At 57.5% G+C, this 25893-nt stretch overlaps 1 protein-coding gene across 6 annotated transcripts; it reads right to left on the bottom strand.

The window, feature by feature from the left end:
* Positions 1-483: 483 nt before the first annotated feature.
* STRN4 (striatin 4) lies at positions 484-25575 on the bottom strand. Of its 6 annotated transcripts, none has more exons than XM_045531348.1 (18): positions 25251-25535; positions 17885-17988; positions 17211-17284; positions 15892-15970; positions 13571-13768; positions 11798-11939; positions 9807-9966; positions 9109-9222; positions 8660-8775; positions 6039-6214; positions 5890-5937; positions 5360-5481; positions 4262-4432; positions 3967-4107; positions 3382-3480; positions 3115-3201; positions 1573-1807; positions 484-1331 (listed from the first exon to the last, which is right to left on the bottom strand). In XM_045531348.1, the coding sequence occupies exons 1-17, from the start codon at positions 25530-25532 to the stop codon at positions 1638-1640; spliced, it is 2283 nt and encodes a 760-aa protein (XP_045387304.1). In that variant the 5' UTR covers positions 25533-25535; the 3' UTR covers positions 484-1331; positions 1573-1637. The 6 variants fall into 6 exon arrangements, with proteins under 6 accessions (XP_045387304.1, XP_045387305.1, XP_045387300.1 ...); XM_045531349.1 differs by having other exon boundaries at positions 8660-8754; XM_045531344.1 differs by having other exon boundaries at positions 3115-3480; positions 25251-25575.
* Between the last annotated feature and the right edge of the window lie 318 nt (positions 25576-25893).

Raw genomic sequence — 25893 nt, 5'->3', positions numbered from 1 at the left:
CTGAGAAGGGAAAGGAGGGACCATCAAGGGGGTCCCCAGCATGGCAGAGCCTGCAGGCGGCGACACTGGCAGGCCCCGACTTCCCTGCCTGCTGCATGTGGGCCCAGGCACAGGGCAGGGAGGGCAGGGAAGTCTGAATCCTCTGGGCACCAGCCCTTCCCTCACCACCCATCACACAAATAGGTGTGGGGGCAGTCTTCAGCTGAACTGCCACCTCACAGCCTCTGCTTGTCGGGCTCTGCCCCTGGGGAGGGAGTGCTTAGGCACAGAAAGAAGGGGCACAAGGAGATCCGGTCCAGTGCCCCCATTTCCGCCCTCTACCCACACCCGCCCAAGCTCCGGGCCCCTCCCCAGCCCCCCCTGCCCTACCACAAACCCCAACCATCACATCCCCTCCCTCCTAACTCCACCCAACCCAGGCAGAGCCAGCCACTCCTCCCCCAAAGTCCCCAGGCCCCTCCACAGATGGCACTGTCACCCATCTTACTCCAAAGGGTTTATTGAGACAAGTTTTCACATACAAGATAGGGGCAGAGGGGATGGGGCTTATAAACAGGAACCCGGGAGGGGGACCGAGGGCACAGGGTGGAACCAAAGAGACTGAAATAAATAGAGGGAAAGAGTGGAGGGCCAGGATGGAGACTGACCAAGACTATCACACAGTGATAACGCGGGGCAGGGGGGGCGCCATTAAAATCCTGTTATTTATACAGATATACAGGGAGTTAAGGGGGCCCAGGGCACCCTACTCCACCCTCCACGCCCCGGGGAGGGGCACGAGAAGGCCATCGCTCCCTATGGGCGACCCCGAGCTGGCTGGGACGGCTGCCCTGGGAGGAGTGGTGGGCAGTGTCTGGCCTGGAGGCCTTGGTTAGTGTCTGGAAAGCAGTGGAGAGGGGACGAGGGAGGGGCCGGGCCCAGGGCTCAACTCTGCAGCTCGGCCCACCCAGGAGGGGCATCCGATGGGGATTCCTCCCAGCGCAGCCCCCACCAGGTCTGGGAGATGGAGAGGAAGGGGGCAGGAGCTCAAGGGGAGAACCTGGCACCTTCTGGCATCTTGGAAGAACATCCTCAAAAACACCCAGCCCTGGCGGTGCTGCCTCCAGAAGGCAGCTCTGATACCAGGAGCGGGTGTCAGGGCCCAGGGAGAAACCCCCAGAGACCGTCCTCGAGGGGTGATTCCTGAAAGGGGTGTGTCCCCAAGCCAGATGCCCGGGGAAAGGAGCCGTGGGGGAGGGATTCCTGGGGAAAGGGCCGCTAGCACCACCGGGCTCCACTGCAGCTGGGAAGAGGCCAGGCCTCTGTGCCTCTGGGGTGAAGCTGAGTGTCACCTGCGGGAGACAGGAGGGAGGGGAGACTAGACCATGGCCTCTGGGGCACAGCTCCTTCAACACCCTCCCCTCCATACCCAGGGGCTGCTTCAGCCATTCTCACAGGGTGGCCCCGACTGGACTGTGGGACTTGTCCCACCCTGAAGTGCCAGGCAAGGGGGTGTGTAAGGGCCCAGTAGGGCTGAGGACACAGGCGGTTCCCGCCCTCCTGCCCAGAATACCAACGGGCCCAGGCCCTCACCTCAGCCCCACCCGCCCGGCCCCGCTCTCCAGCCCGCGTGCGGCCAGGGCGGGGCCAGGTGGGCATCATACGAAGACCTTGGCCAGGGCATCGGCACCAGCGCTGGCGATGAGCGCCTTGCTGGGGTGGCAGGCGACGGCGTGGATGGCCTCCTCGTGCTTCTTGCGGTGGGCCGTGATCTCCTGCACGCAGGTTTTGTTGTCCAGGCTCCACAGACGCAGGGAGCAGTCGTGGCCTGCACAGATGTGGGGAGACAGGGCTGTCACCAAGCTCCTCACACAGATACCTGGCCTTGTCCAAAGGCCTCGGGGTCAAGTGCGACTCAACCCTCTTCCCTGCCATCCCTGTGCACAGTCACCCCTGACACCAGCCCAAAGGAGAACCCTTTTGTTCCACCCTGTCAACCATTCATCTAGTCACCTAGTTCCTGAGCACCCTCTGTGTACAGGAGCTGGGGGTGCAGGGAGCACACAGGCAGCTCCCCCTGCCCTCTGGCGCTAGAAGGCAGCCTGTGGCCAGAGTGAGGGCAGAATGGCCTGGGGAGGAAGTGGGGGAGGAGGCTTCCAGGCAGGGGGACAGCCAGAGGGTCCTGAGGCAGGAACACCTGCTGGTCTGAGGAATGAGAGCAGGCCCCTGTGGCTGCAAGAGCTTGAGCAGGGGTGGGGACAGGAGGGAGGAAGGGAGGGGAGGAGGGTGGCAGGGAGGATCAGGCCTTGTGAAGGCTCCCTACTCCCCACAGCCTTGACAGTTCCCAGGATGGAGCCCTTTCTGAGGGGACGCGGGCTCTGTACTAAATCTGTACCTGGCAGGATCTCACTGACCCCTCACCCGACAGCTGCGGCCGTCAAGGGGCAGGTGGAGAACGAGGCCTGGGGCCGAGCCGCCCACCCACACTGCCATGAAGGCAGAGCCCAGCCATGACCACTCCGTGCCCATCCACGCCCTCTACCACCACTGCTCACGCCCCTGTGCGCTCCACACGCCCGTGCTCACGGCTGCTGGCGTGGGGTCTCTCGGGGGTCTGATGCAGGCAGGCCTTCATCCACCCACGGTCCAGCCCATCCCCTCTGGGCACAGCCCCACGGTCACGGCCTCAGTGCCCTCATGCAGAGAGAGCAGGGTGGGACCAAATGCTCAGAGTCCCCGTGGGGGTTCCGTTAGATAGACCTGGCCTTCCATTCCCACAGCCCACTGGGCTGTGACCAAGTCGCAAGACAGCTCTGAGTGTCAGAGCCCACATCTGTAAAATGGGGCTAAAGTACCTAGCACACAGGGTTGCTTAGAGGATTAAATGAGATGCTGCCGGCACCAGTGCTGCCAGTGGGCTCTGACCCTGTGCTTCACTGCCACGTCCTATTATGTCACCATGACCACGGTCACTCCTGCCCAGACCAACTTCCCCCCAGCCCCCAGCCCCAGGAGTCCCTGCGCACTCGCCTGAGGCCAGTGCCCAGGTCTCTCCTCTTCTTATCCCCAACCCTGGGGGCTCCAGCAAGCTGTACCCCTGCTGCGGAAGGGAGACATAAGAGGGTCCCAACTTACTTCCTGACATCAGGAATACGCCATTGGGGTCCACGGCTAGGCAGGTGACTGCGTCCAGGTGAGCAACCATGGAGTGCACGGATTTACCTGAAGGGAGACGGGTGGGTGGTAGGTTCCTCTCCCACTCTGGGCCTCCCCTGGAGGTGAGGGGGCTGGAGGGGATGCCCTGAGAGCCTCCGATGGGGACATGAGGACTTCTGCCGTCTGTGTCTGGGCCACCCCACACCACATCTGCAGGAGTGGGGCCAGCTACAGGCTGGGCCTCACCTGTCCGATTGTCCAGGAAGCGGATGCCCCTGTCGTCGTGGGCGGTGATGGTGAGGGGCTGGTTTGGATGACTCACTACTTGGTTGATCTGGGTCGGGCCTGGAAGGAAGAAAGGGAGAGGGAAGGACATCAAGGGAACAATCAGGGAGCCAGGACAGAGGCAAGACAGGAGCCCCGCTGACCCCAAATCCTGCCCAAGTGTCAAAGTTGGGGACCCACAGGCCACTCCTCTGCTGGCCTCAATGTTGCTTCTGCAAAATGAGCCCCGGGCCCTGTTTTGGGGGTCGGGGAGGAGGCATAAGGGCCGTGAAAACCTGCATCTGCTCTACCAAGAGGGCCAGCGGGGTGTCCATGACGAACTCCCCCCCGCCCATCCCCGGGAGCCCCTGGCTGTGAGTGTGGCAGGGCTGCACCCTCCACCGGACCTTATTTCCTTCCTGCTCAGGGCCCCTGAGGGCGCAGGGCAGTCATCTCAAGCTGACTAGCAAGCAGGTCACCAAAGCCGCAAGAGGAACTGGGGCCTGGGAGGCATGCAGACCCCAGTCCCCCAGCCTGGCCCAGCCCCGGGCCCTGGGCCTCCCTTACCGCTGCTCCCCCGGGACTCCAGTGTGAGGAGGGCACTGCCAGCCTCCAGGTCGTACAGGACAGTGTCGCCAGAGCGGAAGGAGGCCACGATGTGGGCAGGCTCGGTGCTGGTGAAGGCCACTGAGGTGGGGATCCCGTGTTCTGAGGGCACAGGGGACAGAAGGCTGCCTGATGCCCGGTCCCGCCCTGGGGTCGGGGGCTGCGGGGCGGGAGGCCTGAGCCCTCGTCAGGAGCCACCCTGATGGCCTCCAGCTCCGCACAGCTCCCGTGTGAGGCACCAGGGTCCCCCACTCACCACTGGTTGTGGAAAAGGTACAGAGGCAGGTCGGGCTGCTGCTGCTGGGGTCCCAGATGCGGACAGTGCCATCAGCGGAGCAGGAGGCCAGGCGCTGGGAGGTGGGGCTGAAGGCCAGGCCCCACACTGCGTCCCCGTGGCCCTCCAGGACGTGGCTCAGCACGCTTGGGTCTGGGAGGAAATGGGCCGCATCAGGCCTGCCAGCTCCAGCCCAGACAGTCCAGAGCTCCAGCTCCGCCAGGCCCTGGGCAGCTGGGCTGGAGCCGTCCGTTCATCCGGCTTCATCCCCAGAGCCCTGGCTCCCTTGGAGCTGCCCAGCACTGGGACAGACCAGCGACTGCACAGTGACTGCTAACTCTGGGGAAGATTCCAGGGCTCCAGAGGGCAGGGATTTCCCTCTGTTCATGGCTGTCTCCCCAGGGCCCAGAAACCAGTGCTCAATACGTAATTTTTAGGACTCAGTTGAGGAAAGAAGGAACAGTGGAGGTTCTGCAGGCCCCGAGGGTTGGCACACAGCCTCTGCCCACCTCGAGGGGCCCATCCTAGGCCTGAGTCTTTTCTGCCTGTGCCCCCTTTGCCCAGTCTCTCCAAAGCCCTCTGTCGTTCAAAGCTCCCACCATAGCCTCCTGGTCACTGGAATCCACACAGGTGACTCTGGCCTAAGCCCTACTGACACCCAAAGTGTGGCAGCTAAAATGGCCGGGCTGGCCCTTGACCTCTCGTAGGTGAGACTGCTCTCTGGAAAATGGTGTACGTTCCTTGAGGAGAGACACAGACCTCTGAACTCTGTCATGACAGGACTAGCACAGAGTTGTGTGAAAGATCAAAAAAGGTGTCAGAGAGCAGGGGGACAGACACTGAACAGAAGTTGACAGTCTGGTCACGTCTCCACTTAACTTGTAAGTGCCTCAGGATAAAGTCCCAGCTCCCTACAACCTGGCCCAGCTAATTCCACCTTTTCCACTCTCTCCTCACACACTCCCTCCGCTCGGCCACGCAAGGGACCCTGGCAAGAGGGGACGCTGAGCGTGTGCGCAAGGAATGACCAGGCCCCAGTGGGCGGCGGGTGAGGAAAGGAAGGCAGGGAGCTACCCTCACCGTAGCCATCATAGGGGTCCATGTTGAGGTCTGGAATCTTCCAGCTGTGGATGCAGGCATCCGCCCCACCACTGTAACAGTATTCGCTGTTGCTGCCCATGGCAACCGCCAACACAGGGCCCCTGGAGGGTACAAAGATGGGTGAAGGCAGATGAAACAAGAAGCTCAAAACCTTCCTTGGCCACAGGACCTTCAAGTTCCCTGCTAGCATCTTTCAAGCATGGCCAGAAAGAATTCAGCCACTGGGGCTCTGGCCGTGCCACCTAAGCAAGTTGCCTGCGCCCAACATTCTCCCAGCCCCCACCCCCGTGTCCTCCTCTGAGGACCAGCCATGAGGGGCACATGAAAGTTGGCACAGAGCCCGAGCCAGGGCATGTATGGGCTGAGGGTTGCACTGTGCAGGACAGGAGAGGCGTCGGGACTCAGCCTTCCTACCGCCCTGCCTCCTGCCATTGTCCTGCCGCGGTGACAGTGTGCAGGTCAGGGATCAGACAGCTAGGGTTCTAGCAGGCTCAGGGCCACCCCCCTACCTGTGCGCCCGGAAGGCGTGGATAGGTTCCACATCTAGTGCAGCATTCCTGTGGGGAGACAGAGGAGCCCAATGTCACCGAGACCCCTGTCATCCTATGCCCTGGGCCCGGGTGCCCCCACGCCCCCACTCTGGGGTTGCTGCCCTCACTTCTTGGCCGTGACCGCCTTCTGCAGGTTCCAGAGCTTGAGCGTGCCGTCCTCGGAGGCGGTGAGCAGCGCCGCCTGGCTGCGGTGGAAGGCCAGGGAGCGGATGCCGTCGTAGTGTGAGCGCAGGGTGAACTTAGGGTTCCAGGTCTTCTTGAAGGCATCTTTGCTGTCAGACAGCTGAGGGGGTGGGGAGCTGCCTCAGTGTCCCCTCATCCATCCCAGCAGTCATGCAGACACTGCCACCTCTAACAGAACTTCAGGACCCCTCCCTTCCCCACGCAGATCCCCCAGCAGGAGGAGCGAGTGAGGGCCTGCCAGCCGCGGCAGGAGGCTGAGCCTTCTCTCCTAACTGAGTCCCAATGCCCTAGCAGCCCACGGTGCTCGCCCCTTCCTCTCTGCCAGGCACAGTCCCCTCACTCAGCAAGTTCCTGCAGTGTGACAGGCCCTTGGAGCCTTCCAGCTCAGAAGGATGGGGACCGAGGCAGACAATCAGACCATCCCACAAGTGCACAGAACTATGAGCTACGGCCAGTGCAATGAATTAAAAATGCACCAGGGCCGGGCGCGGTGGCTCACGCCTGTAATCCTAGTACTCTGGGAGGCCGAGGCAGGAGGATCGCTCGAGGTCAGGAGTTCGAGACCAGCCGGAGCAAGAGCGAGACCCCGTCTCTACTAAAAATAGAAGTAAATTATCTGGAAAACTAAAAATATATATAGAAAAAATTAGCCGGGCATGGTGGCACATGCCTGTAGTCCCAGCTACTCAGGAGGCTGAGGCAGAAGTATTGCTTGAGCCCAGGAGCTGGAGGTTGCTGTGAGCTAGGCTGATGCCACAGCACTCTAGCCTGGGCAACAGAGTGAGACTCTGTCTCAAAAAAAAAAAAAAAAAAAAAAACAATGCACGAGGAAGGGATACCAGACAGCCTGGCCTCCTCTGTGGGGTTGGTAAGGCCTTCCTGAGGAAGAGGCAAGTGAGCGGGACTTGACCAGACAAGGGAAGTGGGACGGAGAGGGGAAACTGCATGTGCAAAGGCCCTGAGGCAGGGCCCAGGCCTGAGAGGCCTGCGCAGCTAGAGTGCAGAAGGCAAGGAAAGCGGTAGATGAGGCCAGGAGGGCGGCAGGAGCCAGAGTGAGGAACCCCATCAGAATCTGCATTTCATTCTTGGAAAAAGCCAGAGAGAACTGGGGAGCCAGGGAAGGATGTAGAGCAGGGGAATGACATGGCTTCCTCTGGCCACCCCATGGGAGGCTTGGGTTAGGGACAGGTAAGAGCAGCTGAAGAGAGAGAGGTTAATAGGTCATGGAGTCCCAGGGAGAGTTGAGGGCACTCATCTCTCTTGACACTTGACCGTGGAGGCGGAGGCAAGAACGTGAATAGGGAGGCGTTGAGAGCAGAATCAACAGGCCTGTTAGGGACGCTGCACATGCCCTGATAGAAAGACCTGCCCAGTGGGGGACTCGGGAAGGCCGGGCTTGGGAAAGCTGACAAGGAGATTGCCGGGAGAGCCTCTGGACCCTGCTCCAAGATGGGTTTCACATCTGAAGAGCCCTCTGCCTGGGCTCAGTCCATCCCCAAGGTCCCCACCCCAGCCGTCACTTCTGCCACCGTTCCTTTTTTTTTTTTTTTTTTTGAGACAGAGTCTCGCTTTGTTGCCTGGGCTAGGATGAGTGCCGTGGCATCAGCCTAGCTCACAGCAACCTCAAACTCCTGGGCTTAAGCGATCCTACTGCCTCAGCCTCCCAAGTAGCTGGGATTACAGGCATGCGTCACCAAGTCTGGCTAATTTTTTTTTATATATATATTTTAGTTGGCCAGATAATTTCTTTCTATTTTTAGTAGAGTCGGGGTCTCACTCTTGTTCAGGCTGGTCTCGAACTCCTGACCTCGAGTGCTCCACCCGCCTCGGCCTCCCAGAGTGCTAGGATTACAGCCGTGAGCCACCATGCCCGGCCTGCCACCGTTCTTTAGAGCCAGAGTATCTGCTGTCATGTAGTTCCTCTGCCCCCTCCCCTGGCAGAGTTCAGAACACTGTCCCTTCCCTAGCCTGGGCGACATCCTGCGGCAAGCTGAAGAGCCCCGAGGCACACTCCAAGGCTCCCTTCCGCGTCCCACAGCAGTGCCCCCACCTCACTGGGATCACCAATCCCCAAGTCCTGCCCTGCCACAGGAAACGCACGCATCCAGGCCAGAGGTGCCCAGATGGCCAGAGGCCCGTCTGGGTCTCAGGCTGGGAACATTTCGCTCCAGCCCACTGGCCCCATTCACACCAGATTGGTCTTATTTTGGGGGGGCTTTGCTGAGGCCATCTTCCTGTATCCCAAAACGCCAGGGGCAGGAGGGAGCACTGAGTGAAGGAGCCTGGCACCGTGGTCAAGATCCACGTTCCAGGGTCTTCCAGGCCCTGTTCCTCAGCGACCACAGTCAAGTCCCCCCACCTGCCTGCACCCACATCCGTCTGTGAAGCAGGGTGAGAAGGAGAAGCCACCTCCTAGGGCTGTGGATGACCTCACGTGGTCCTCCCATGGAAGGGCCTGAGCACGGTGCCCGGTCAGGGCTCGGCAGAGGCTGGCCCTGGGCATGACGGCCGCTGTGGGCTGGGCGGGGGCACCTGGAAAACTTACATCACAGCTGAGGTCGTTGTCGTTGGTGACGGTGAGATCTGCCAAGTCCCCCAGGCTCACCTCCCCGCCCCCGATAGTGTCCATGATGAAAACGTCTGAGGAGAAGCCAAAGGAACCTGGTAGGGGGAGGGGAAGGAGGGGCAGAGAGGGCAGGGGAAAGAGAGGATGAGAGAGAGAGGCAGAGAGAGATAAGGAACAGGAGAGACAGGCAGAGGACGAGACCAAGAATCACAGCTGAAAAGGAGGGGACAGAGAGAGACAGGCAGACAGGGCAGGACAGACAAAAAGAGAGGGAGACAGAGACAGACAGACAAACTTTTGGGACAGGGAGGCTGCAGGCTGGAGGCTGGGCCTCGGCCCTGAGGACACAGAAGCCCTTGGCTCAGCTCTGCAGCCTCCCTCTGCTGTGGGCCCACAGGACCGGGCTGGGGGCGCAGTGGGTCTCTTACCTTCGTGTGGCCGGGGCTGGGGGGTTCCAGGAGGCGGGCCGGTCACTTTGGGGGGCAGCCCGTCCACATCCCGAAGGTCGGCCAAGATGCCCTGGAGCTTGACCCGCCGGCTTTCTGCAGGGACGAGGCACGGGCAGGAGTCGCCCACCAGTCCCAACCCAGCCTCGGGCAGGGGATGCCTTCCCTACCGCTGGGGGCCTTCCTACGACTGGGGCGGCTATGATGCTCGGGGCCCAGGTGGCAGACTGGCAGAGGAGACCAAGGCTGACCAGGACCCTCTGTGGGGCGGTGGGCAGGTCACTGCCTTTGCCTGGGCCTCTGTCCGCAGCCATGCACCCCGAGTGACACCCCTCCGCCAGGCCCTCCTAGCCAGGAGTCACAGGACAGGGAGGAAGACGCAGCCCTGCCCCACCTGCCTCTCCCCCACCGGGTCCTCATCCTGTTCCCTCCTTGAGGTCAGCCAGAATTGGATGCGGGCCTGTCTGTGTCCCCATGGGGATTTTCCAGGGAAGGGGTGGGGGGCCTGGCTGCCATGGCTCGGGCCTCTGCCTGCTCTCCTTGGCCACTCTCCTCTCAGGAAGCGTATCCGTCCGGTGGCGACCCTGGGGCAGGAAGCAGCTGCAGGCGGCTGTGTGTGGAAGGGGCAGGAACCAGGGTCTGGCCCCACCATCGTCATGGCCAGAGGATCCCCGACTCACCCAGCTCGTGGGGACTCCCGTCTGCAGTACAACGCCGAGGGTCTGGAGACCCCTCCCCGTCCTCTCCTGAGCCCAGGAAATCAAACTCATTGATGGCATCCTCGGAGTCATCTTCCTCATCCTCATCTTCCATTTCGGGCACCAGGGCCTTGGAGGGGAGCTGGGGCATGGAGAAGCAGACCGGTCAGTGCGCTCTTGTCCAGAGACTAACCTCCCCCGGTGACCAAGAACAGATGAGCCAGGGTTCCCAGCCTTCTGCCTGTCCCTTCAGAAGGGACCGGCTCAGCCGCCAGCTGCTGCCTGCGCTGGGAGCTGTGTGCTCCTCCTGCCCAGGCCTTCAGCCGCTACCTGTCCCGGCCCCTCACACTCACACGGCCCCTCCTCCTGGCCTATGCTGGGGCAGCCCTGTCGCACAGCGCAGCGCCTCTCGGGAAGAGAAGCCAGGAACAGGACAACAGGCTTGCCGGGTGAGCGGCACGTACCCGTGTCTGCATGCGAGTGAACGAGGTGCACGGTTACGGGAAGGACGAATGGCCCCAGCGCTTTAACCACGAGTACAGCAGGAATGATAAGTAAACACTCACCAAACATCGCCCCGGCTGCTAAGCGCACACGAGAACGAGTCACACGCCCTGAACAGGCACTGAATAAGCTCTGAAGCATGGCTTCAACTAACCCCCCAACCTTGTGAACCGTGATTGTTGTAATTATTCTTCCCATATCACGGGCAAGGAAACTGAGGCTGAGCAGAGCGAAGCTGCTTGCCCCAGGTCACCAAGTCCAACCTCTGGCCATGCCCTGGGCAGCCTCAGCCAACTGTGAACTCTGCCAGGGTGCGGCTGGCCCTCTATGGCGCTGGGTCGGGCACGCACGAGGAGCCAGACTCTGGCCTTCGTGGGGGAAGCAGAGGGATGGAACGCGGAGACCTAGGGTCGAGGTTTGGACAGCAGGCCCAGAGAGGCAGCAGAGGCAGCAGCCGGGGTCTGGACTCTATACAGAAGCCTGGAACCCTCGCAAGCACTCTGAAGGATGCACGAGAAAGGGGCCCTGTCAACCACACTCTTCCAATGGTGCCCAGGCCCATGAGAGCGACACCACCGCTCAGTCCCACCAATACTACCAGCCATTAACTACAGCCACTGAGCACGCAGTGCAGCCGGCCACCGTGGAGCTGAGGGCTTTCTGTGCGTCAGCGCATTTGAATTAAATCCTCAACAACCAGAGACCGGGACTCTTAGCCCTATTTTATGGGTTTGGAAACTGAAGCTAAGACAAAGAGAAGCACATGCCCAAGGTCACACAGCCAGGCCAGTGGTCAATCTGGGAGTCACAGCAGGGCTTCTGGGTCATAGCGAGGCTTCCAGCTAAGCCTCCCTGAAGGTCTGCTGTGTGGAGACAGAGAGCCCTGCACAACACGCCAGCCCAGTGGTGGAACAACTGTGGTGACAGATGTGAAGGCCACAGGAGTATAAAAAGTCAGGGATAATTTCTGATGGGAGAAGCAGAGAGGAGCCTCCACCCAGGCAGAACCCCGGGCCCAGCCACACTCGTCCGATTCTCAAATATTTACTGAGAGCCTGTGTTCTAGACCCTTTTCAGGGCCCAGGGATGGAGCAGCAAAAAGACCCACAAAATCCCTGCCTGGTGGAGCTCACAGTCTACTGCAGGACACAGAGGGCAACGGTCACACCGAACACGTGGGATTGGAACTGGTGGGGCCGCCCGAGGGGGAGCGCCAAGAGCGCTGACCTGGCCCGAGGGGCTCAGGCAGGCCTCTGAGGGACATCTGGGATGAAGCAGCAGAGGACAGGGAGTTATGGCGGTGCAAGCGGAAAACGGGAGCGCGGGCGAAGGCCCTGATGACAAACACCAAGGCACCCGTGCAGGGCACTGAGGCACAGCCCTGCCGGAAAAGGAGCTGGGACTCGGGGAAGGGCTGCGATGGGGCCGTACCCAGACCAGGACGCAGGGCGTGGCAGGGAGGCACTCACCTTCACGCGCTGCTTCTTGTGCTGCATGCTGTCCAGCTCGTCGTCCTCGTCGCTGTCTTCGTCCTCGCAGTTTTGCAGGAAGGGGATCTGCTCCAGCACCGAGCCACCCAGGCGCTCTTTGCCGTCTTTGCCTGCTGCGTTCCTGCCCACGACAAGGGGGCAGAGGGGCTTTCAGTCCTGCCAGGTGTCAAGGCTCAGAAGGGAAGGCGCCTGCCCAGGTGTGGTGGCCAGAGCCTGGACCCAGCTAAGCCCCTAAGCCCCGAGCAGCCTTGACTGTAATCACACACAGGGCCCCGACTCCAGCCTCTGCCCCACGCATGCTCATGCCAACCTGAACCTCATTCCACCCAGACCCACCCCAACTCCTCGCTGAGCACCGACCCCCCAACCCTGACCAAACAGCTCCCGCGTGTGCTGAGTCAGAGGGACGCTGCAGAGAGTGGCGCTCACTTGGCAGCCCCCGTTCCCATGCCCAGCAGACCATAAGGGCAGGTCAGGCAAGGGGCAGACGCGCCCAGCAGGAAAGAGGAACCAGCCATTCTGCAAATGCTCCAACACCCACAGCCAGCTCGGCCATGGACGGCAGGGGCACCAGCGCTCCCTGCTCCCGAGGAGCCTGAACCATGCCCAGCGACAGATGGCACTCCTACTTCTACCTCCTGGCCTCCAACATGATAACAAGTTTTAGCAGGGGAGGTGTTTACCAAACCTGACTCCACCGTAAAGGCAGGGTGGAATTCAAAGTTCGGATAAATGCAAACACCTTCCTTTTTGCCTTCAGGTTGACGCTCTAGAGAGTTCCTGGTAACTGCCCAGGTATACAGCTACCACTTGGTAGAGAGATCACTGCAGATTTCCCCTCACTTGCCTCCAGGCAGCCACGCCTAGAACTCACTTCAGCCAGGACACCACTCTCATTGTCCCCAAGGCCTTCGTCCAGACTGGCTGCCAGCTCAGCCTCCTCCTGGCTTCCTCTCCGGCTCTTCTCTCCAGCCTCTGAGCTAGGCGAGCCCCCAGGGCTAGGGCCTTGGATCTCATCCCTGCACAGTCTACACTCACTCCCTCAGTCCCCAGCCGGCCTATGTGCTGCGCCTCCTGGGACTGCAGCCTCTCCACAGCCACAGCCCTGAGCTCACTCCCCGTAGCCATGAGGGCTGGAACCTTCCCGCCTCGGGGCCCTTTGCATTTGCCCTTCCCTCTGCCTAGAACATTTTCCTCCCAGCCCCTCGTGTGTCTTACCCTCTATTTCATGCAATTTTCTGCCCAAATGTAACAGGACAGAGATACCCAAATGTCCAGAGGTCCTCCCTGCCCGCCCATCCAAAGTAGCGTGATTTCTCCCTTCGATCTTATTACCTTTCACATTCTCCATAGCACTTAGCAACACCTACATGACCTTATTGATTCCGATGAATTCATGATTAATGAGATTAGAGAATGAACAAATAAGTGCTCCCTAGGGCAGCAACCACGTGTTCTGCTTCCCGCTAGCCCGTCACGCAGGGTGCTGGATGTTGCTAAGGAGTGCGCAGGCATGAGACTCACGGGCGGCGCAGCCTAGAGACGAGGCTGTGGAGAGTGTGTAGAGGGGAACAGAATCCAGGGGATCCCAGCAACGAAGGGGCAGAGGGTTCTGGAACAATCGAGCTCACGATATATTCCAGAAGGAGAAGGGGCAGCCGGAGCACGCAGGAGCACCGGCTGTCGTTCTGACACTGGCCCGCATCAGGAGGGAGGAACGGAGGGATACAACTGCCAGGCCCAAGGGCTCACCTCTTTATCTGCTCCTCGATCTGCTTCACCAGCAGTGACTCACCGCCACTGAGCCCCCCAGGGCTCGGTGTGGCCCTGGGGCCCCCTTCGCTAGGCTCTGCAGCCCCATTGAGCTCCAGTGAGCGGCCCAACAGGGAACGGACGCGCTTGGACCGCATGTCAAGGATGGTGTCTGTGTAGCCTACCTCTTCCAGGTACCTGCAGGAGTACAGAGCCAATGCGGGTCAGATGTCCCCTGGGCTTCTTCATATACTTCAGGGGCCAACGCAAACCGTGACACCCTGGCGCAGGGCAACTTTAAGGGTATACTCAAGAGTATACACCAAAATTTCATATAAGCACACCCCCGATGCAGCAGTTTCACTGTCGAGACTCCTTCCGATGGAAGCCCTTACACCCATGCACAATGTGATCGCACAAGGATGGATGGTCCCTGCAATATCATATGGGGGAGTCGGAAGTGCAGGGACCAACCTCAGCATCCACTACAAGGAATGTGTCAGCAGATTACTGATAGGAATGCTAGGCAGAAAATAAACACAGCAGGGTGTCGAGGAAAACTGGCCACGATAAACAGCACAGTGAAAACAGTAAGTCACATGTTCCTTACGAGGCCAGTGTTTGTATAAAGAAAAAAAAGCATTAATATGTGTGTGAGTTTACATCACACAGAAACACATGTTTGTATTACACCCCACCAGAGGCCTAGAAAGATACACATGAAACTTCACAGCAGTGACCTCCAGAGAATGGGATGAGGAATGTAAGAGGAACATTTGCAACTTACTCTACTTCTACACATGAGCATTTATTACTTCCACAATTTAAAAAGGAAGACAAAAAGAACAAAAGTCAATTATGGGGGTCTGTGGCTTCAAAAGATAGGAGATAAGGTCCCTTGCTAGTCCTCAAGAGGCTGCTTGGCCAGGAAGCCTTTTCTGTTCCCCTGTCCCTTTGAAGCCTTGACCCTGTTCTTCATGTATGTCATTTCTTAAGTGCCCGTTGTCTCGGAGGCTCGTGTGTCCCCACCAGCAGAGGCAGGGGCAAGGCGGGTTAGCAGTTGGGCTCTGGGGGCGGACTGCCTGAGACCCCACCCCAACAACCACACGACCGTGTGCAAACAGATCACCTCTCTGCATCTCAGTCTTCCCATCTGTGAAAATGAGGGGAACACGGGTAGCTACACCACACAGGGACTTATGTGAGGAATCAACGTGAGCAAAATGTTTAGCCAAGTGCCAGGCACAGAGTAGGTACTTGGTAAGTGTGGCCCTGTTAGTATTACTATTATCATTTTGGGGTTGTTGTTTGTGCACACTTTAAGGCAGCAATTGCACTTCCAGATAGTTAGCCTGACAAAAATTGAGGACGTGCACAAATATCTTCTTGATGTTTGTCACACTGTCTATAGTACTAAAAAATTAAAAACAGCCTCAACAAAATACATATACTTATGGTTATCCATATGACAGACAATTATACAGTTCTGTAATTCCAGCACTTTAGGAGGCTGAGGCGGGAGGATTGCTTGAGGCCAGGAGGAGTTCAAGACCAGCCTGGGCAACATAGTGAAACCCTGTCTCTACAAAAAATGAAAAATTAGCTGGGCATGGTGGTTCGCACCTGTAGTCCCTGCTACTCAGGAGGCTGAGACAGGAGATTGCTTGAGCCCAGGAGTTAGAGGTTACAGTGAGTTATGATCACGCCACTGTACTCCATGCTAGGTGACAGAGCAAGACACTAGCTCAAAGAAAGAAAAAAAAAACAACATAACTAATTTATATGGAAAGATGTTCACGGCTCTTAGCAAAAATAATGCATAAGAAAACAATCATATAGGAAATGGGAAACCTCAGTTTTTACAAAATACACATGCACACACACAAATACACAGCCACGGAAGAGACTGACAGTATATATGCTAAAATGTTTACAGGGTATGAAATTCCCTGGGTGGTAGAATTATGAGTGATGTGTTTCTTTGTGCTCCCCTCTTTTTTCTAAGTTTTCCAAAATGCACAGATCTCTTCAGGAATAAAAAAATAATAATTTACCATTACCCTTTTAAGAAATGCCACAGAGGCATTCAGGGTCACATTCCAAGAGTGGGGGTCCCCACACAGACCTACTGTAGCAAGTCTTCCCTCCCTCTCCCCAGGCAAGGCTCCACCACAGGGTGACAGGCCATTCCAACTGTGGCCGGCTGGGATCCTGATTATTTCAAGTGTCCCGGTGGGGACAGGAAGGACTGTGGAGTCCCAGGATTATCTCTCAAGCCAAACATGCCTTCTGTCCCCAGCCCCCCGCCCCTGTACACTCACTGTCGGAGAAGCTGCCGCCCCTCCTTCCACACCAGTGGGCTGTTCTCCAGGGTGACCGACTCCGCGGGGCCATTGGAGACTGGAGAGAAAGGAGGAGGCTGTCTTAGTCGGGCACTGCCTCCTACCCGTCACCTCCTCCATCTTCCTCACTCCTCAAACCCAAATCGGTCACTGTCACGGGGCCTGTGGCATCACTTCCTGAGTGTTTGAAACCCCTCTGCTCCCAGAGATTCCTCCTCCTTGTGGCACTGCTCAGCTCTCGTTTCCTGGCTGCTTGTTCCCCAGACTAGTCCCCACAAGAAAGGTTTATCTTAAAGCTCCGGGCATGTTGTTATTTTCCTACACAGAAAGCTGGCCTGGTTCTAAGAGAGTGGGTGGACTGGGTGCAAGTCCGCTCTGCCGCCCCCCAGCTGTGACCTTAGGCAGGTCAGTGTCACCTGGGTCTCAGTTTTCTCCACTGAGAAATGAGGCTGATAATAACAGTATCTGCCTCTTGGGACTGTTGTGAGGATTAAGTTAGATAATTTGTTTAGTACTTTATTCGTCAAATAGTCATTGGGCATCTACATTGTGCCTACCCAGGGGCCCTGGCTCCATCAGGAAACAAAGACCCCCGGCCTTGTGGAACTCACATTCTATTTGGAGGAGGCTGACATCAGATAGTGATAGTCACCGTCAGCCGCAGGTAAGGTCTTTGCAGTTCACCTTGGCCAAGCTCCCGCCGTTACCTGGCCCACCCTGCCATGTCCTCCCTCCCTGTTTGCCCAGTCACAATGACTCCCGGTCCACTAATGCACTGCGCTATGCATTGTGCATCTCTGTGCGTCTGTGCACACTCTTCCCTCACTCCCCTCCCGGGGAACTGAGTCTTCTTTCAAGGAGCATAGACTTTAAGGGACCAGAGGGCAGGGACCATGTTTATCTTGCTCTCTGCTATGTCCCTGATTTGTGACACAAAGCCAGCACCCCAGAAATAAACAAATTTTCTTCTCTTTTCTTTTTTTTTGGCTGAATGACTGAATGGGAACCCTGTTCAAACGCCACCTCTTTGGTGAGGGCTTCACCAGCTTTCCTACACTTTCCCCAGCGCTGACCCCTCGCAGAGGGATCCCTCGGTGGTTGTGAGTCTGTCTCTATTTCACAGAGGGATGCAGGCAGGACTGGCCCCCAGGGCCCAGCATGGTACCTGGCACAGAGCAGCCTACAGGGGAGGGGCCCTGGGAGTGAGACTCCACCACTCCCCAGCCCCTGGGGCCAGCTCTGCTTCTTCAGGCTTCTCCATCTCACTCAACTGCAGGGGAGGGTCAGAGGGTGGGTACCTTGTTCTGACACATCTGGTTTCTTCTCCCCCTGGTTCAGGTCTGTCCCAAACTTCAGTTTATGATATTTGGCCCTAAAAGAGCAAATGATTAACGAGTAAGAGATGCAAGAGAGCAGACAGGGTCAGCAGTCACCTCAGGAACCTCAAATCCCAGGGCCTCCCCCTAATCCACTCTCCTACCTCTGAAGCTGAACTGCCCCCCACCCCCCACGGCCTAACAGAGGCGGCGCCATAGATCGCATGGTGGCAAAGCAGCCCTTCCTTGGAGCCAGCTAGACTAGCTTGCTATCCCAGCCCTGGGAGCTCTTCAGTTAGTCACTTACCCTCTTGAAACCTCAGTTCCTTACCAGAAACAGGGCTACTGATACTCATTAGGCTACTGGAAGGGATAAACAGGATGAGGAATACACGGTATTTGGCACACAGTGGGCCACCACCGTCATGACTGTACCTCAGTCAAGACTCTTGTCACTGGCTCTATCTTGAATCTTACCTACTAGGTCTTATTTCACCCACGCCCCCCCCAAGAACCCTATGGTCCTAGCATGGCAGGAATAGAACTCCTGACCCCAGATCTCCCTTAGCTGGGTGTGAGCACAGCCAGTGGCCTCTGGACCGGGTGCTGGAGACCGACTCTCAGAGGCAGGACCAGGGAAGGGCAGGAGGGCTCACCTTTCCTGCTTCAGCGCATACTCTAACATCTTGATCCGCCGCACCAGGTCTGTCTTTAGGTTCTCTTGCCCTTTCCTCTCTCCCTGGAGGAAGGCCACCTGAGCCTGGGGTGGGGGGGAGACGGAGAGCAAAGGAAGACGGCAGGGCTCAGGCCCACTGGTGGTGGGTCCCTCACTCACTCAGGTGCAGCCCCAGCCCCTGCCCCCGCAGTGACATGCGAAAGACTCTGAGCCAGGGTTCGATGGAACACAGAGAGGACGAACGCTGCCATGTCACTCGCAGTGAAAGAGCTCGAGTCCTTAGCCCCTGAAATTAAAACAGAGCCAGCTCGGGCCAAACTTGGTGGCTGCTTTTTGGGGAGAAGTGAGGTCAGGGATGAAAGCAGAGAGGGGGGTAGGCATTAACAGCCTGGACTCCCCCACACCCCCTGGCAGGTGCCATCCCTGAGGATGCTGGTGGAGGTGGTGTCCCACTATTCTTACCAGAGCATCTGTCTCGGGGAGGCGTAGGAAGCTACTTCTGGAGCTTAGGGACAAGAGTGGGTGGCTCGGCTCCCGCTCCCGCTCCAATACAGAATACAGAAGCTTTACTACCCGACCCCCGCTGTCCCACTGAATTCTGCCCCGGGTGCAGGAGATGCGACCCAGACATGACCCGGGGCTCCTGCCAAGCTCTTCACACCGTATGCTGGGTTGGGCTGCCCAGTCTGTCAACAGGTCGTTTGGAGACACTGGGCCAACGGCCTTCGAGGCAGGATCCTGGCCCCTGACCATGTTCCAGAAGCCCTTCTGCCAAAGCCTGGAGACCAGGGCTCTTCCCTGGCTTCTCCCCAAGTGCTCCACCGTTCCAGCCCCAGACAGGCTGAGCGCCAGCCCAGCTCAGACGTGTATTCGCTGCACGATCTGAGCCAGGTCACCAACCTTCTCTAAGCCTCCAGGTGCCCCTCTAGAAAATGGGGCTCATGAGAGTGCCCTCCCCGCACGTGTCAAGTTCTTCTCAGTCCACACTCTAGCACAGAATACAGACTAATAAATGCCAGCTTCTACCTCTCTTGGCATTTTCATTCTCCCTGTCCATTCTTCCACAACTCCCAAATGGGCCCAGTTCTTCAGGGGAGCTCCGATCCCTCTGAGACTGGAGACCAACCAGATAGGAACGTCTGGGGCTTGCAGGCCTCCTGCCCTCGCCGCCAGCCGCACCTTCTTGGTGCCCAGCTCCCTGCATGTCGTGTGCCTGTTGAAGAGCTTCAGAGATGCCACCAGAAGGCTCCAGCCTGACCCCTGACACCTCCTCCAGGCCGTTCTCGGTCTCAAAGCCCCACCCCCGGCTGTCTGCTCTGGGTAGCCTCCCAGATGCTGCCGCCCGCTGCTCTCCCTCCCCTTGGGGCTCACTGGGCCCTGACCTGCTGCCCCATGCACAGTACCCTCAGGCCTGCTGGCACCTCCGTCCTGCCCCAGAGACGAGGTGCCACTCTCAGGTTAGCAGAGAACTGAGGACACGCTAAGTAACACCTAGCGCTGGCCAGAGCCCGGGGCAACGAGCACACGCACATGCATCCTCATACACCACTGGTGGGTTCAGGAGCTGACGTACCCTTCCTGGAGGGCAATCTAGCAGCATCTACAAAAATGTTAAATGTACATTCCTTTTGGTTCTACTTCCAGGAATTTATCCTGCAGGCATATTTGCAATGGTAGGCTTCTTTGGTAATAAATAAAAAGAGATATACATGCATTAATGTATGACAAAGGATCATTGATTCATTCATTTTTTCCACAAATATTTATTAAGTCCTAACAATATATATCAGGTACTGTTGTAAATACTGAAAATACATCACTGAACAGGATGGGGGCTTATATTCTAGTGGGGGGAGTGTAGGACAATCAACACATAAATATATGTCATCAAGTATGTAACAGAAAAGAAACCTCATCTGTCCACTAAAACAATGGGATCTTTTTTTCCCTTAACACTTTTATCAACACATATGTACACAAATATCTGAGGCCAGGTGGGCAGACTACCCACATGTGATCAACATTGCTGAAGTGTGAGTTTCTGTCCTTTCTGTATCTTTTTTTTTTTCTTTTTCTGAGATAAGGTCTCATTCTGTCACCCGGGCTACAGTATAGTGGCATCATCATAGCTCATTGCAACCTCAAACTCTGGGCTTAAACAATCCTCCTGCCTCAGCCTCCTGAGTAGCTGGGACTACAGAAAGGCACCAACACGCTGGCTAATTTTTCTATTTTTAGTAGAGATGGGGTCTCGCTCTTGCTCAGGCTGGTCTCAAACTCCTGACTTCAAGTGATCCTCCTGCCTCGGCTTCCCAAAGTGCTAGGATTACAAGCATGAGCCACTGCACCTGGCCTCCTTTGTGTATCTTCTCTGTCCTCCAAATCTACTCTATAAATCATTTTAGAAGGTGGGAACAGAGGTGGAGAAGAAAAAGTTGATTATCAAACACAAGCCCCGAGTTTCTTCATCGCGGTCCTCCCTGCCCTTCTGGGCTTCCACTATGGATCCTTCTCCTTCCTGGTGCCAGGACAGCCTGTTGAGAGCCTACACTTGTCCAAGCCCACCACTACTTGGTGACTGCCCACCACGCATCAGGTGCTATGCAAGGCACTGGGGAGTATCAGAGAAGCCATGTGGGTCCTGCCAGGAACGAGTGACAGGCAAGAGCAGCAACAACTCATATACAGCACATGACTCAGCCCATGATGAGGGAGCAAGGCATGCTATGGGAAGAGGGACAAAGAAGTGACAGTTCAGCTAAGACCTGAGGCTGACTAGAAGTTAGCCAGGGTAGAGAAAGGGGCTGCTGGCAGAGGGCAGAGACAAGAGTTGCATGGTGAGCTTAAGGAACTCCAAAGAGGCCGGTGTGGCTGCTTGAGAATGTGTAAAGGCTTAGTGAGGAAAGTTCGAGAAGTATGGAGGCCCCACGGAAGACGAAAGACGGAGGACCACACTAACAAGTGTGAAATTTATCCCAAGAGCACAGGGAAGCTATGGAAGGGTTGTGAGCACAGAAGAGAAGTACCCAGATTTGCATGTTACAAAGTAATCCCAGCTGGAACATGGAGAACTGATGGGAAGGGGGGAGGGTAGGAAAAGGGCAGCAAAGCTAAAGGCAGATATCAAAGAAGGGGGCAGCCACAGAAATCCAGGGAGAAATGACAGTGGCCTGCACTAGGACGCAGCAATGGATACGGTGACTATGTCTGTGGGGGAGGATGGGGGAGTCCAGTACCCCACCTGCCTCCCACTTGCTCAGCCACCCTTCGCACCCCCCACCACCTCCTCCAGCCCCGATCTCCCTTCCCCAGTTACAACGCCAGGATCTCAGACTTTGTTGTCCTCTTCCCAGTACCTCTGGCAGAGGAGGGAGGAAAGAAAACCAGAAAGATGTGGTTGAAGCGTCTGAGGTTGGTGGAATCCCACCAGAAAAGGGAAGTGTCAGTGGCCAGTCAGTCTCTCCCCTGCTGCAAACGCCAGGACACTCCCCGACACACCCCCGCCTGATCTGCAAGGGCCACAGTGGGCAGGCAGGTCTGGGATCTAGAAGTCCCCTGCTCTCCACATCCACCCACTGCCGCTCCCTCTGTCCAGACTAGCAGAGCAGATGCCCCCAAATCTTTCTGATACCTGGCTCTTGCGCTGCCTCTCCTCCTCTCTGCTGTTCCCTCTCTCCAGCAAGGTAACATCTAAAGGCTTCCCAAGGAGTCCCTGAATCTCAGTTTTCGCAGGAGCTGAGGCCTCTCTGAATTGGCAGCTTTATGTCCCAGCCCCCTGAGAGGGGTTTCTCGTTCAGTGCCATCTAGCCACCTAGCTCTGCATCTCCTAAATGCCTCCTTCCCAAGCTTCAGTGGCTCCTGGAGAGATGAGTTCCCGGTGGATCACTCAGAATCCCCTAGGATGCTGGAAGAGGGGAGGGGATAACTCCATACCTTCTCCACTAGCACCGCACTTATCATGGCTCCCTGTCGCTGCTCCTACATAAACGTCAAGTTCAGATCCCTTCCCAAAAGGTTCTTCCTGTCCTCAAAGAGCTTCCCTTTTCAGAGGTTCCCCAGAACATGTGCAGAGCCACACAATCGAGAACTCAACTGCATGAATGTGGATAGCTCTCTGCAGCTTCCTGCACAAGCCAGCTTCCTCTGCCAGCCTGGAAGTTTCAGAAGGGCAGAAACCACATCACCTACTTCTGGGAATCCCCCCACCTAGCAAATTCCTGCTCATGACCAGACTGCAGCTATGCCACCTTCCTGCTCCACACTTTGGGTGCCTCTTGGCAGGACCTTATAAGGGGCTGCCTTCTCTGCCATGTACACACAGGTACCGAGCACTTATTAATATCTCCGGCAGGTCTTCCGCTAGGAGCAGCTGTAGTCAGCTCTTCGGAGAAAAGTTATTCAGAGTTCATCAAAACAATCTGACATGGTCTGGATCTTAAAGGATCTCACAGCGGAGGTCACACTTTCTGTAAGCAGTGAGTGCTCAAGTAAAGGTGTGTACAAAGAAGTGCCCCAGATGGGGTGTAAACTGGTGGGCCAATGTGGCAGAGCCAATCACCATTTGATAAACACACCTACTCTGCTATCCCACCCATCTGCTCTGCTTTATCCTCACCTGGGCATAAAGGACATTCACTGCAGCCAGACCTGATGGAGAGAAACTAGAAAGAGTCTAAAAGTCCATCAAGACGGGCCAAAATAAGCAAGCTATGGAACCAACATCCAATGGAATGCTATGTAGTTATCAAAAATAATGAGAAATACGCCAGGCGCAGTGGCTCACACCTGTAATCCCAGCACTTTGGGAGGCTGAGGCAGGAGGATTGCTTGAGGCCAGGAGTTCGAGACCAGCCTGAGCAAGAGCAGGACCCCACCTCAAAAAAAAAAAAAAAAAAAGAGAGCGAGAGCTCTCTGTACTGAGTGAAAGGAACACCAAAACACATTATGTGAAAAAAAGACACCAAATGACACATACAGGATGATCTCATATATCATACACACACAACCAAACTACTTTTATAACAGTAACAGTTGGGGAGGAGAGCTGGAGAGGAGCAGGAAAGGGACAAGGGGGGGGACTTTCCTTATTCACCCACATGTATGTGTACATACACACACCCTCCTCTGAGATGTTTGAATTTTTACTAACATAGAAGAACAAAAGATGTAAGTGATGATGCTAAAGCCTAGATGAGAGAGAGATTAACTGGGAGTTCCCCACAAACTCCAAGAAGGGTTATTAAGTGAGGGCATAAACACATCTTTCCTCTCGCATCTCCAAGATGAAAGGTGGTATGGTGGGTGGTGTAGGGCACATGGTGTGAAATCTCACAGGCCCACAGCTCTGCTGTGATTGCTTGGGTGACCCTGGGGAGGCCACTTCGCTTCCCTGAACCAGGGTTTTCATTTGTACTGGGTGGCAGAGAGGTACAGAGCATGGGCTTTAAAGGCCACAGACCAGCCCTGCCACTCACCTGCTGGGATCCCAGATAAATCATTCACCCTCTCAACGCCTCCATTTCCTCTTCTGAATAGTTTTTATAAAGGGAGGAGGGGGAGAAAATATCATTCCCCCTCCCACAATGTTGCAAGAATTAAATGATAGCATGCATATATCTAAAGTGCTTAATACAGTGCCCCAGACACAGTACGTGCTCAATAAATAGCTGCTGTCATTATTGCTGAGTGAGCTACGACATTGGCTCTGCCTATATAATGGGGCCTTGAGAAGATCTAATGAGATGTATGCTGGGGAAGAGCCCCAAGATCAGGACAAGAAAGCGAGAAGCACGGACATAAAGACCCCGCTCCCACCTCAGCCCCAGCCTGAGCTACAGCAAGCTAAGGTCCCCGTGGGGGCGGGAGAACGCTGGAGGCTTTCTTTATTCATCTCACTGACAAAATGCTAATCAGTGATGTATTTGGGTACCTGCTTCAACTAGACAGGAAACAGCAAATCAGAAGGGGAAAGATGGGCTCCTAGAGCAAGTACTGACAAATCCTGCTAATGACACCCCAGCCCAGGAACCCTCAGATTCCTGGTAGCCATCCCTGGATCCTTTCAAATCCTCACATCTCTGATTCCCAGGCTCCACGAGACACTCACTGCAAATGGACCCGACACTCCTAGAAGTCAGAAAGCCCAGCCCACTCCTCTTCTGTACATCATCCCAGGGCACATCCTGCTCCTAAGCTACTTCGCAAACCATAGGGTCCCTTCCTAGAAACTTCCACAAACACATCTTCTCCCGGGGTCCCTCTGAGATGTCTCCTCGCGCTGCCTTCCTGCTCTACAAAATGCACCCCCTAATGCATCGCCCCAGGGTACCCCATCCCTCCTCATGGGCCCCATCCCAGGACCCTTCATCTCCACATTGGACGTGCTGGACCCACCCCCCTCCTCCAATTCAGGGCTCTATATCCGACATCCTACACACACCTCCATCTCAGAGCCATCGCAGCTACTCCTCCGCACTCCCAGATTGGCGCTTCCACTCTTAAGCTCTCCCAGCCAGACGCACCCAGGGTATGTCCTCTGCCCGGCCCACGCTTCCACCCGAAGGACCCCCTCTCTGCACTTCGTAGCCAGCCACACATGTCCGAGCTCCCCAAAGTTTCTTCCTCAGAGGGGAGGGCACACACTTTCATCCTGGGACCCTTCGAAACCCTCCTCTCATCCCCAGACTCCTTACACAGCCATCTTTCAGCACCCCCCCCCATTCAAACGCCCCGAAACACACCCCATTCCAGGCTCCCGACTTCCTCTCCCTACTCCTCCCGGCTCCCCGCCAGGACCCGCTCTCGCCCAGACCCCAAGTGCCCCCGAGACGCTCCCCCTATCCCACCTCCAACACGCACCCGGCGGCAGGGGCGGGGGTGGGAGACCCTCTGCACCCTGCGAGCTTTTGCTCATTCCCATGCGAGACCACTCAGGTCCTTCCCAGATCCCTCCAACTCCTCTCCACACCCTTTCCCGGGTTCTCCTAGGCTTCCCTCCGGGTCCCGAGTCGCCTCTCTCAGGAGCCTCTCTGCCGGCGCGCTCAGTCCCACTCCCCCTCCCAGCCGGTTCTGACCCCTCTGAACCTTTCTCTCGGCCGGTCCCGGTCGATCCCTCCCACTCCCGGGTCCCTACACTCCCTCCTCGAGCCGTCCGGGTCCCCTCCCGCCCCCGGGGCCCCTCAGGAGCCCCCTCGGACGACCCCTCACTCGCTCTCGGGGACCGTCGCGGTCCCCTCCCGCCCCCCCGGCCGTCCCGGCGGCCATTGCTCCAAGATGGCGGCGGCGGCGGCGGCGGGTGAGGCCGGGCCGGGCCGGGTGGGGGTCGGGGGTCCCGGGGCGGCGCTCACCTGCAACTCAGCGCGCTCGGCCTCCCAGCGGGCCTTCTCGGCTTCAAAGCGCGCCCACTCGTGCTGGATAAAGTGCAGGATCCCCGGCAGGCTCAGGGGCTCCGGGCCCGCCGTGGGCCCGGGGCTGCCTCCGCCGCCGCCTCCCTTACCCGCCGGGCCGGGCCCGGAGGCGGGGGCAGAGACTGGGGCGGCCGCAGTCGGGCCGGGGCCAGCGCCGGAGCCGAGCGGGCGGCAGGAGGAGGCGGCGGCGGCGACCGCGGCGGCCGCTCGCTCCTCCATCATGGAGGCCCCGGGCCGGCCCGCGCGCCCACTGTGCCTCGCGCGCCTGCGCGGCCGCGCCACCGCCCCCCCCCCTCCGCGCGCGCGCCCGGCTGGGGACTGGGAGGGGGGTGGCGGCGGCGAGCACGAGGCCGGGCGCGAGCCTTGCCCACCCGGGTCGACCCCGAATACAAGCGTGCCTGCGGGGGGAGCGGGGAACAGAGGCGGGGGCGGGGCCGCACGCCCCGAAGTGGACAAAAGAGACCCAGGCCCCGGGCGACGGTCACCCTGGCAAAAGCGAGACTTAGGAAGGGGCTGCTTTCAGCCCCCCTCCTCCCACTTCGTCCCAAAGAAAGAGTCTTACCCCTTCCAGACCCAAATACCA

This window comes from Lemur catta, chromosome 19, assembly GCF_020740605.2.
Source record: "Lemur catta isolate mLemCat1 chromosome 19, mLemCat1.pri, whole genome shotgun sequence".
NCBI lineage: Eukaryota > Metazoa > Chordata > Mammalia > Primates > Lemuridae > Lemur > Lemur catta.
This window is presented reverse-complemented; position numbering and strand designations above follow the sequence as displayed.

Bases quoted from the DNA above. Each gene is read 5' to 3' on its own strand.
- STRN4 (XM_045531344.1), bottom strand. From the start codon at position 25,532: ATGATGGAGGAGCGAGCGGCCGCCGCGGTCGCCGCCGCCGCCTCCTCC. The intron at 8,776-9,108 runs GTAAGAGACCCA...TCCCCCTACCAG, and splicing joins CCAGCCCCGGCCACACGAAG to GTTCCTTTGGCTTCTCCTCA. The intron at 5,482-5,889 runs GTAGGGGGGTGG...TGTACCCTCCAG, and splicing joins CACGCCTTCCGGGCGCACAG to GGGCCCTGTGTTGGCGGTTG.